The following is a 13147-nucleotide window of genomic DNA, read 5'->3' as shown; positions in this document are numbered from 1 at the left end:
AGCCCTTCATCAGGAATGAGGCTTGTGGGTCGGGGCTGAGCGATAAATGGGAGGTGGGTGAGGCTTGGGGGAAGGTAGCTGAGAAAGCGATAGGTGAATGAAGGTGAGGGAGAAGGTGATAGGTCAGAGAGGGGAGTGATGGCCAGGTCCAAACGGCAGTGCTGAATCGGAAGATTGGGACTGGAATAATGTGGGGGGAGTGGGAATGAGGAACCTGTTGAAATCCACGTTTATCCCATATGGTTGCAAGGTCCCAAGGCAGAATGAGGCATTCCTCTCCCAGGTGTCAGGTGGTAATGGTTTGGCGGTTGAGGAGGCCCAGGACCAGCATGTCCTTGATGGAGTAGGAGGGGGAAGTTGAAGTTTTCAGCTATGGTGCAGTGGAGTTGGTTGATGAAGGGACTGGGGCATTTTTTTTATATACAAAGTTAGGTGGACAGGCAGATAGTACTGAGGAGGCTTCAGAAAGACTTAGACCATTTAGGTTAGTGATCCAGGAAATGGCTGATGAAATTCAGTGTGAACAAATGCAAGGTCTTGCACTTTGGAAAAAAGAATACAGGCATGGACTATTTTCTAAATGGTGAAAAAATTCTTAAAGCAGAAATTCAAAGGGATGTGGGAGTGCTAGTCCAGGATTCTCTAAAGATTGACTTACAGGTTGAGCCTATGATAAAGAAAGCGAATGTCATGTTGTCATTTATTTCAAGAGGGTTGGAATATAAAAACAACGATGTGCTTCTGAGACTTTATAAAGCTCTAGTTAGGCCCCATTTAGAATACCGCACCTCAGGAAGGACTTACTGGCATTAGAGCATGTCCAGCGGCAATTCACACAGATTATCCCTGGAATGGTAGGCCTAACATACGATGAACGGCTGAGAATCCTGGGGTTGTATTCATTAGAGTTTAGAAGGTTGAGGGGAGATCTAATAGAAACTGACAAGATAATGCATGGCTTAGAAAGGGTGGACACTGGAAAGTTGTTTCTGTTAGGCGGGGATACTAGGACTCATGGGAACTTGGAATTAGAGGCGGCCAATTTAAAATGGAAATGAGACATTTCTTCAGCCAGAGAATGGTGGGCCTGTGGAATTCATTGCCACGGAGCGCAGTTGAGGCTGGGGCATTAAATGTCTTCGAGGCAAAGTTTGATAAATTCTTGATCTCGTAAGGAATTAAGGGTAATGGGGAGAGTGCAGTAAGTGGAGTTGAAATGCCCATCAGCCATGATTAAATGGCAAACTGGACTCGATGGGCCAATTGGCCTTACTTCCACTCCTATGTCTTATGGTCTTATCACATTTCCATTGTGAATCCATGTCATTGTCCTTTGGTTCCTGTCTATCTGCCCAGCTCTGTTTTCTCCCAGATTGTTCATTGCTCTTTTCCACTGTAATCCCAATCCTTTTGATACGATGATCATTATCCTCTAAATATACCCCCAATGATACTTAATCTACATAACCCACCTCATTCCCAAGAAACAGGTCCAGAGGTGCCTCATTTCACATTGTTCTGAACAACTGTTGTAAAAGTGATATATCCTGGACGTATTCCAGGATCGCATGTCCTCTCTGCTCTTCACACTACCAGATAATTAGGGATCCTCATTGCAACTACCCTATAATATTTATATCTCTAATTCCATTGCAAGTTTGTTCCTCTACATCTTTCTCACTAGTTGGTGGACTATAAACTGTTCTGAAGGAATTAGACTTTTTAAAAATATTTTAACTCTAGCCCAGTCGATGTGTTCTAAAAGCCTCTAGGGCATTCTTTTTCTTTAGCACTGCACCACCATCCTTAACTAAGTCAGATGTCACATGACACCAGGTAATTGTCCAGCAGGTTTATTTGAAATCACAAGCTTTCAGAGCACTGCTGGTTCAACAGTCCGAAAGCTTGTGATTTCCAATAAACCTGTTGGACTATAACTTAATGCTATGAGACTTCTGAATGTGTCCACCCCAGTCCAAAACTGGACTTCCACCTTATGATCCTTAACTAATACAGCCACCTTTTCCTTCTTTCCTATCTTTCTTGAATGTCTTATCCAGGAATATTGAACACTAGGTCTCACCATTCTTTGAGTCAAATCTCTTACAGCCACAATGTTCTAATTTCACATGGCAATTTGCACCTGTAACTTGTTAATTATACTCTGTACATTCAGATACATGCATTGTAGCCATGGTTTATAATATTATTATTTCCTATTCTAAATCTACCTTTTAACATTGTATTCTCCATTCTAGTGCTAGTTCTGTCTCTCATGCTATTTTGTGCACCATGGTAATCCTCCATCATTTTTTCATGATTTTACACCCCTGCTTAGTTTGAACCTTTTCCAAAGTACCCTGCAAGAAGTGTAGTCCTGTCCAAAATGTACAGGGTGCCATCTCCCCAACAATGCATCTCAACTCTTCACCCATTGCTCATGGGTTATGGAAACACAAGTGAATATCTAAGTACTGCTTAAATATTATGAGATTTCTGATTTAAAGATTCTTTGAGTACTATTTACTATTATCTGAAGAATTGAGAATAGAAATTCCCCTTCATCACAAATGAATTCTTTCTCCTGTGGATACTTAAGGGTAAGAGTAAGTTCCAATTCTTTCAGAGTGCAAAACTTCAGATGAGGAAAGGACTCCTTGTCCTAACTTCCTTAATTCATTAAACTTCCAGCATTGTTCTAACTTCATTCAGTGCTAAGTTGAACTGAGGTGCTATATTCACATGTTCCAAAACTAAAGAGAGAGTTGAATCCCAGTTGCATAAAACAGTTCAAACTAGTTCTGAGTTAACTACCGACAGCTGCATCACAGTGGATAATTTATATATTGCTGCTTAAGATCCAGACTCTTAATTTAAAAAATTAAGTTTCAGTTAAATCTTAACTGAAATATAAAGAAATCTAGATTTCTGCAAAAAGATTACGATTTCTTCAATTCGACATGCCCCCAAAACTCCAGTCAAGTCAAAATTGACCTTTTATATGAGCCAGACTTGTGTATTAAAATCAAAATTTCATCATCTGCCATGGTAGGATTCAAGTTCTAGTTCATAAGCCCGGACCTCTGGTTTGCCAGTCCAGTGATATTGCCAGTATGTCATCACCTCCCTTAGTGCACTTAACCACATTCAGAATAAGGAAATAGTTTGATCAGTAATATTCTGTAGAAAAGTTGGTTTGTAATGTTGATGTGTTTCATAATAAATGCCACTGCTAATAAGTGAAATAACTGCAACACTTAAGAAAGGTACAGCATCTCATCTGTACATCTTAAACAGTGAGACGTGGTTGTCTTGAATCAAACTTTGTAAACGTTCCTTGATTCAATTAAGTATCCCTGCTGTATTTGTAAAATTTACACCAATATACATTTTAAAACTGCAGGCTAAAATATTTCAATTATGTTACTACACCATTTTAATATGAACAATCTACTAAACTCAAAAACTAATAAAATATTTTTGTTTCTATTCATCCCTTTAGTTCCTTGTACCGAGAATCTTAAAAAGCTGACAGTCGTGAAAAAGTTGAATAAATCTGATGAAGAAATAGATGTATACACAGAATTCTTCAGGCCTTATGAACTGAGTTGTTTCGATGATGCATTTTGCCTAACAATGACAAATTCAGCCAAGTATGTAATCTTTTTTCTTCCTTAGCTATCTCCTTCTCTACTACATGCTTAAATAGCAATGAAAATTTATTTTGAAACTAGTTTTAGCCACTTTGTTTTAAGAGAGTTTAAGAAGAACCTCCTGAGCGCCTTACTATTGATATTTGATGCATCTTTCAAGATGAATTTGTTACCTGTGTGATATGTCAACACCTAAGTAATATTTGTGCCACTTTAGGAAATAGCCCCTTTATATGTTAAGGGCTAGTGAAAAAGATATTTAGTCAAAGCTTTTTGTTTTGCAAGTATCCAAAATGCATATCAATGGGCTGCTGTGGGCATTCAGTAACCACAGAATTGTATTCAATCCTAATTACTCGCATCATTTCCCTCACTCATCTTATTGCCATCAAGTCAATAGACTAAATCTGGGAGTTCAAAGAGGAGTCAGGTGCAGCACAGTCATGTCTAAAAATGAGACACCAACCTGAAGAAGTTGAAATACTACCAGTGATGACAACATTCCATGAATGCATATCCAAAAAGTGAATAATACAAGTTCAAAATGTTAAGACCTCATCCCTACCCTCCTGCAGACGAGCTCCAATACCAGCCCAGCACTCTGGATAGCTGCAGCAGTTCAAGAAGGCAGCTTAGCATCACTTTAAGGGCAGTTGGGGCGGGACAATAAATGATTGCCTTGAAAGAGGTGCTGGCTCACAAGGAATGAATGAAACAAAAGCAGACATTCTAGCAATAGCAAAAATGAAATTTTAAAGATCCAGAACATTCTGTATATTCCACAAATAGTTTAAATCTATTGCATTTTATAGCTGTTGCCTGCGGATGAAACTAGGTGAGCCTTAGCCAGTGGCATTTTGGTGTATGTTTTGTAAAAGTTTAACTTCGTTTTTAAAGCTATTAGTTTGTACCAGAAGAGCATGCTTCCAGTCGTGTCATGTTTCAAATGATCTGAGTTCAAGGGAGTTGGCGAGCTATATGCTCTCAGGTCACATGCATGATACAGTAATAATATCATAAGCATATCGCTTAAAGGTATACTGATAAATGGGTTAGTGCCATAGCACAAAGATGATAAGTATGTAGGAATTATGAAGAGTCCTGATGTCTTGCTTATTTGATTTTAAAATTCTGAATAATGTGAAGTTTATTACAATTCTGCCATAGCTTTGTTGTACTGTTTTTGTATAAAAGGGACTTCATGCCAAAGCATGTTGGAATTGACCCAAGTCCTTTCACTATTCGCAAACCAGAAGAAACTGGCAAATCCATGTTGAGGTAAAAAACTGGTACTCGCTTTAGTTGTTTCTATTCTTTTAACTATACAAAACATTTTCTACTAACTACAATCATTAATTTTAACCAGTAATGTACATCTTAAAGGCTATGCCCAAGTAAATTAAAACTTAACATGAAAGAAAAATACTGCAAATGCTGGTGATTACAGGTCTGGCAGCATCCATAGAAGTAGAAACAGATGTTGCAGAACACAAAACATGATTCCGCTTATGTTCAGGTTGTTTCTTCTGTCTACTTATTGTACAATCCCTTCCCTTTGTTTCTTCTCCCCCTCTCCAGCTTCCCTTAATACCTCCTTCACAGTTGTGAATTTGTGAGTCAGCTCATGGAGAAAGTATTGACTCCAACTGAAAGAGTGCATACAGTACTGAATGACCTACCTAATATATCAAGTGGTAGTAAAACAATATTGGTGCACTTCCAAAAAAATTTAAGTAAAGATGGATCAGTATTTTCCTCCATAATAATTTGTGCATAATTATTACACCTAAATATTTTGCACAAATTACATTCCATGGGCATACAAGTGTCTGGGGTAACATTAAACTATTAGTTTGTGACAGAAAAGCTATCTTTCAGCAGTGGCATGCTTCAAGTGATCTGAGTTACAATGCAGTTGGAGAATTATAATTTGTCAGGTCACATGCTTTAGTATAGTGATGGTATCATGACTTAATGACTATGAGACATAACAACAAAACGCAAGTATCAAAATATGAGATTACATTTTACCAAGTCTTGACATGAAAATGCCAAATAATCAGTTTATCTTTTCCAACTTGTACAGTTAATGCACAAAGCTGAAAATGTCAAAGTTCATTTTGACAAAGCTCAACAGACAATGGAAAGCAATGTGAAATGCTAGTTGGATATCACAAATGCAATTGACATTCAAAGTTGGAAACAAAAATACTACTTCAAATCAAAGTGGACTATTAGTGCACAATAATTCTCAGTATCATTGCACTTATTGCAAAGTATGCCAATTACTCAACAGGGGATATGATAAAGTGAGTAAATGTGACGAATAAAAGAAGATTGTTTGTATTTATAAAGCACCTTGTATTCTAAAATTCTTTACAACTGAGAAATGATGGGAAGTTAGAGCTGAAATATTGACCCTGTATTTTGCTCTCCCCATATGCTGGCAGACAATCTGAATAATTTGTTTTACTTCAGATTGCCAGCAACTGCTGTACTTGATTTTGTGTTTTCAAAGTTGATGTTTGTTATCATTGACTATTGGGTATTGCTTATTTGGTAGCACTGTTGCCTGTATGTCAAAAATGAAAGTTGCACAGATCCAGAGGCTGCTATCTCATAGACTGTTAACTTTAGTTTAACCTGAAGGTCACCACATCACTTCAAGGTGAGCTCAGCTGATAACTGGCATTCGTTTGGTACCACTCTGCATTGTGAACTAGCCAGCTAGTCAATAGTACTAGAAGATTTGAGAAAATGGAACACAAGTCTAGACTGACATTCCTGTGCAGTACTGAGGAAGCTCTGAACTGATAGGAGGCCTCTAAATCGATGATATATTAAACAAAGACCCTGTCAGCTTTTTTTTATTGCAGGAAAAGATCCTACAGCTGCTATTTTGAAATAGTGCAAGCAAGTATCCCAATGTCTTGACCAATATTTACCCCTTGATCAACATTACGGAAGTTATCCTGCTCGCATGCTAATATTTCTTACCTAGTCTGTTGGCAGAGGAAGGTCAAACAAATTTGATTGAATTATTTGATGGTTGACCCAGTGTGTAGATGAGGGTAGTGCAGCTGATGTAATTTATTTCGATTTCAGCAAAAAGTTTGGCAATGTCTCCTATGGGAGACTAATAAAGAAGATAAAAGCATGCTGGATCCAGGATAACTTGATAAGTTGGATTCACAATTGGCTTAGTGGCAGGAGACAGAGGGGGGTGGTTGGAAGCTGTTTAGGTGACTGGTGTCTGGGGATCAGTGCTGGGATCCATATTGTTTGTGAGATATATAAACAATATAGGAGGAATTGGGAGTGGTGGTAAGTAAATTGAGGATGATGCCAACATTAGGCAGGTGGTTGATAGTGAAGCAGAAGATTTTGAGATACAGGAGGATATTGGTGGATTGGCTAGATGACAGATGATACTTAACCCTGACAAGTGCGAGGTGATACACTTTTACTGTAGTATGATGAAAGTTAATGGCAAGTTTTATAAAGAAGGCTAGTAAATAAAATTAAAGTGCATGGGATTAGGAGTAATACGCTAGATTGGACTGAAAATTGGCCGAAAGTCAGAAAACATTAGGAATAAATGGATTATTCTCAAGTTAACAGGCCATGACCATTGTGGTCGGACGAAGATCAATGCTTGGGCCTCAACTGTTAAGAATCTAAATCGCTGATTTAGATCTGATGCTATTTGTAATATTTCCAAATTTACAGATGATGCAATCCCTAGGTGAGGAATGAGATTTGTGAGCAGATTGCAAGGAGGCTTCATGGGGATTTAGGCAGATTGTGTAAGTAAGCAAGAGTATGGAAGATGGACTATCATATGGGTGAGTGTGAGTTTCATCCACCTTGGTAGGAAGAGCATAGATGTAGAGTATTTCATCAATGTTGAGAGATTGGAAATCATTGATATCCAATTGGGTCTCAGTTCATAACTCACTGAAAGCTAACATGCAGGAGCAAAGAAGTTTTACTTGAATTGTGACCACCATTATGTGCAGGTTTCCCATTCCAACACACCAGTTTGCTTTCATGCTAATATTTCTGTCTTCGCCGTTCAGCAGTGATCCAACAAAACCCAATGCAAGCTATAATGTTGTACCATCACAGAAATCCACAGCTTCTATGGAGAGAAAGAGTTAACATCGAAAGAGTTAACATGACTCTCCAGAAGTGTGTCTTCGCAGATTTTGCCAGACCTGATGAGTTTCACCAGTGTTTTCTGTATTTGTTTCAGATTTCCAATATCTATTATTTGGCTTTTATTTTATTGTACTGTTAGAGTTCATGAATTTAGAAGATTCCCTCATTCACTCTTGCAGTAACCATTATGAGATTTATTCTGAATATTAGTTTGAATAGCTATTTTTTATGATCAAAAATGCCAATTTTAGAGTGGATGCCAGTGCATTTATTTAATTATTGATTCTTCGCATATATTGTACTTCTTTTCTAAGATGTGATCAATAGTAGAATACTTATTACCTATCAGTGCAGTGTACATTCAAGTCAGAATTAATCTTGTGAAACATATCTAATATACTTTATTGTTCAGTAATAAAAGTAACAAAGAAGAAGCTGTATTACAACGTAAAACAGTAGCAAGTGCCCCACCACCACCATCCGAGGAGGTTGTTTCTAGTAGTTCGGAGGATGATTCAGGAACCGACAAAGAGGAAGAAGGTCCTGTATCTCAGCGGTCAACACCAGTAAAAATTACAGAGTTTGGAGACAAACTTCCTGAGGTAATAAATAGACTTTATTAAATTGAAATATGTTTCATTATGCCAGAGATTTAAAGGATGTTGTTTCAAAGACTCTTTGAAGTAAGATGTCTTTTCCTGGAAGGAAAAACAGGGAGAGCAGGTATTCCTCAATAGCAACTGCACATCTCCTGTATCCAGTTGCATTGACAGCGGCCTTTGGATTAGGAAATGATCTTAAAGTCACTATAAAGAAGAGAGGAAATAAATGGAAACTATTCAAGATAGAAGTGGGTGGCTAAAATCACCTAGTTATTTTCAATGCAAACCAGCTTAACTTGTGAAGGATAATTTTTGTCACCAACATAAAGAAGACTTGTGACCAACTGAGAAACTCTTTGTTGTGGTAATTCAAATGACATTCTTAAAAATAAACAAAGGGACATTTATTATCTTAATTGGTGAAAATGTCATGTCATTTGTAACTTCGTAAAGTCAAGGCTGAGAAAGTATATAATTAGGTAAAAACAAGGACTGCAAATGCTGGAATCCAGAGTTTAGATCATAGTGGTGCTGGAAAAGCACAGCAGGTCAGGCAGCATCCGAGGAGCAGGAAAATCGACGTTTCGGGCAAAAGCCCTTCATCAGGAATAGAGAATCAACGTTTCGGGCAAAAGCCCTTCATCAGGAATAGAGCATATATAATTAGTCAGTAACAGTCAAGCAATTTTCTTTTTACCTATATTAAAGCTACGTAGCAATAAACCAAGGTGAAAGTAGGCAACATATCCACTAAGTCTGTAAGGTAGGAAATTGACGTTGTTGGCCATATTATTCAAATAAATTTGACTCAGTAACTGTTCATCAGTTAGTTGTTAGTGCTTTCAGAGAGTCATAGAGATGTACAGCACAGAAACAGACCCTTCGGTCTAACTCGTCCATGGCAACCAGATATCCCAACCAAGGTAAAAATAATGACTGCAGATGCTGGAAACCAGATTCTAGATCAGTGTTGCTGGAAGAGCACAGCAGTTCAGGCAGCATCCAACGAGCAGCGAAATTGACGTTTCGGGAATAATCCTGATGAAGGGCTTTTGCCCGAAACGTCGATTTCGCTGTTCGTTGGATGCTGTCTGAACTGCTGTGCTCTTCCAGCAACACTGATCCAGATATCCCAACCCAATCTAGTCTCACCTGCCAGCACCCAGCCCATATCCCTCCAAACACTTCCTATTCACATACCCATCCAGATGCCTTTTGAATGTTGCAATTCTACTAGACTCCCCTGGCAACTCATTCCATACACGTACCACCCTCTGTGTGAAAAAGCTTCCCCTTAGGTCTCTTTTATATCTTTCCCTTCTCACCCTAAACCTATGCCCTCTAGTTCTGGGCTCCCCTACACCAGGGGAAGACTTTGTCTATTTATCCTATCCATGACCCTCATGATTTTATAAACCTCTATAAGGTCACCCCTCAGCCTCCGATGCTCCAGGGAAAACAGCCCCAACTTATTCAACTTCTCCCTATAACTCAATTCCTCCAACCCTGGCAACATCCTTGTAAATCTTTTCTGAATCCTTTCAAGGTTCATAACATCTTTCCATACAAGCTCAGACATATTTACAACAAAAACAGAAGTTGCTGGAAAAGCTCAGCAGGTCTGGCAACCAGTTCTGTGGAAGGATCCCTATACCTGAAACATTAACTTTGAATTCTCTGCACAGATGCTGCCAGACCTGCTGAGCTTTTCCAGCAACTTCTGTTTTTGTTTCTGATTTACAGCATCCATTGTTCTTTTGATTTTCTACTCAGGCATATTTACTCTGTTTAAAAGAAAAGGCATATTCTGCTTATGAAAACTTGGTAATTATGGCATGTGTGTCAGATATTTCTTGTCATTCACTATTACTAGCTTGACCTTCAGATTTTACAATAGAATCAAAATTAATCAAATATTTTAACAATATTGTATTTGACATACTTTCATGGTCATTCTTCATTAAACAATTATCTGTGGATTATGGAGCAGAATTGACTACAACTCAACTGATGATGTAAAGAAAAACAATTTTAAAAAGTGTTATGGTTTGTGATCTGGTGTTTGCTTCTAAACAATGAAAAAAGATTTTGATGAAAATACAACGTAAGTGTTTCCACTTGATGTTAGTTTGTGTTTAGTTGTTTATTTAGATAATAGATTAAGCACATTACTTTGATGTAAGATTATTTATTCTTCTCAAAATGGCAGAGCAACTCAAATCATTTTACTTTCAGTGTAAATTCTGAAGCTATTTTATCACTATCTCAAATAAAGAGCTGCAAACATTTTTTATGAAATAAATCCAATGTGAATATAACAATTAGAACCATTATTTATCTTACAAACTGCAGCATTCCATTTGTACAAAAGATTCCTTGTATTGCAGTGAAATATTTCAGGCATGTACAAACCTATTCTTAGAGTGACAAGAAGTATGGGTAATGCTCAAAAGAGAGACATGTTGCTGAAGCTTTTCATCTTGCACTTGTCAGAGCAAATGCAACAATGCCAAATTTTAAACAATCACACCACCTTGTACAACAGGAAAGAAAGATATCAATTGGCTGGCAAGCACCTTTTCCCCCTAAGTAGCATAGCTGCACTTGTACAGCCGCTCTGATATCTTGCACATGGCAGGTGTGTCAATATGTCGATCCCGTCATTGGCTTCTGCTTCTGGAAGCAAGTGGGCAAAAACTTGGCAGATGGAATACAATTGGGGAGAAAGTAAGCTTATGTACGTTGTCAGAAACAGTAGAAGACGTGAATATTATTTAAGTAGAGAAAGTCTGTAGATATCTACACAGAGGGATGTGGAAGTCCTCATGCATAAATCACTGATAACTAGCATCCAAGCTCAACCTGTTACAGTAGGTACATCCACATGTTGAATAAGGACGTTTTCTTGTACACACTTAACAAATTCCTCACCACCAAACCCTTAACACTATGACAGCCCCAGTTTATGTTTGGACAGTTAAAATCCCCTACCATTAAACCCTTTCTTACAATATCTGAGATCTTCTTACTTATTAGTTTCTCAATTTCCCACTGACTGTTGGAGGCGTGGCATATAAGACAGTCGCAATAAGGTGAGCATCGAACAAAAAAAAAGAAAATATTTGACTAAAGCAGTTGTCTGATGAAGTGGAGGTGCAAGTCAACAAGCTCAGAAGCAATGATGGATGAAGTAAATCTGGAACCAGGTAGGTAATGGTGGCAGCATGTGAATGAGCTCGAGTTTGTGGATTTTGATTTGGTTTGATCTATTATTGTCACAGACAGATAATACTATATATGTGCATCAGGGTAACAGAAGAGAGTACAAGGTACAATGTTACAGCTGCCAAAAAGATGCAGAGAGAGAGATCAACATTAAGTGTGTAAATGCACATATTTATTCCTGTTTTGTGCAATTCATTTTGCCTGAGGGAATGAGTTTGTTTTTGACACTTTTCTTCCTTCAAGACTTTGTTCCATGATAATTTTAAAAGATAATTAATCCAAAAGTTAATTGTTGCATAATAAAGATTCTAATATTTAATCGGGTACAATTGGTCAGTTGGTTACTTAGTGAGGAAGGTTTGTGGCATTAATGTTGGTTTAATGTTTGTTGTTTGGCAATGTTCAGGACTCCAGCCAATCTCCAAGGGAAGTGTATATGAATCCTTCTGGGCTTCTATCAGAAGATGATCTTCTCATCTACAAAAGGTAAGATAAATTTGGAACAATTGTCCTGAAAAAAGACTACAATGTAATTGACCCAGTTCTTCAAGTTAATTGAATCACTTCAACATTACCTGAACACCATATCAGATAGATTTGTTTTAACTGAATTTAGTTGTCTCTTAGTGTTTTTCATGTTTTATTTCGTCATGAGTATTTCATGACTCCATACTGTGCAATGTATCTTCTGAGCTTTTATCAGAAGATGATCTTCCAACATACAAAAGATAAGATAAATTTGGAACAATTGTCCTGAAAAAAGTCTACAATGCATTTTCTTTTAAATTTGGCTGAGGAATGCATTGATTTTAAATCGATAGACCAGTTCAGTATTTGAATAAATGATTGCGTTCTAACATGGAAATCATAGTTTCAAAATCTGTCAGTGCTTCCTCATCCTTACCCCCTTTAACCTAAATGTGTCACCAGAAAAGGGGAGTATTTTAGTTCAGTTCTGATAGTTTCAAAAGAGGGGAAAACTTTTAACTCAGGTGGAGGAAATTAACGTCATCAAACCTTTTTTACTAAGACTAACCTCACAATCTTCTTGCCAAATCCCTCGATCCCTTCTCTCCAAAGAAATACACTAAATACTTTTGAACGTCAGTTCTGAAGAAGTCATGCCAGACTCCAAATATTAACTCAATTTCTTCCCACAGATGCAGGCAGAACTGAGTTTTTCCCACATTCTGAGTTTCTTTCAGATTTCCAACATCTGCAGTATTTTGCTTTTATTCAAGATATATTTATGTCGATTGAACTACCATAGTTCTCCATGGCCTCCAATCACAACAATAATGCAAACTCAAAATGCTAAAAGAAAACTACAAGTGTTTTCTGAATTGAAACCAAAAAAATGCTGCAGACATATACCTTGCTCAAATTTCAAGTTACAACTAACTTGCTTTTGTTGTTTTCAAATAATGCACAGTTGATTAATTTGTACTGAATCCATCTATTAATCCATTCAGTGTTTGTCAGCTATCTTTACAGCAACTAAATAAA

General features: G+C 37.6%; 1 protein-coding gene across 2 annotated transcripts in view; it reads left to right on the top strand.

Moving 5' to 3' along the window:
- The window catches only part of fig4a (FIG4 phosphoinositide 5-phosphatase a), a 122806-nt gene that overhangs the window by 95883 nt on the left and 13776 nt on the right, over positions 1 to 13147 (top strand). For both annotated transcript variants that reach the window (XM_060849256.1, XM_060849248.1), the window contains exons 19-22: positions 3503 to 3653; positions 4848 to 4931; positions 8227 to 8416; positions 12048 to 12127. In XM_060849256.1, the coding sequence (XP_060705239.1) occupies positions 3503 to 3653; positions 4848 to 4931; positions 8227 to 8416; positions 12048 to 12127 (505 nt within the window). The remainder of the gene's footprint in view (positions 1 to 3502; positions 3654 to 4847; positions 4932 to 8226; positions 8417 to 12047; positions 12128 to 13147) is intronic.

Source organism: Hemiscyllium ocellatum, chromosome 3, assembly GCF_020745735.1.
Source record: "Hemiscyllium ocellatum isolate sHemOce1 chromosome 3, sHemOce1.pat.X.cur, whole genome shotgun sequence".
Classification (NCBI taxonomy): domain Eukaryota; kingdom Metazoa; phylum Chordata; class Chondrichthyes; order Orectolobiformes; family Hemiscylliidae; genus Hemiscyllium; species Hemiscyllium ocellatum.
Note: the sequence above shows the minus strand (reverse complement) of the source record. Positions and strands in the feature narration are given on the sequence as shown.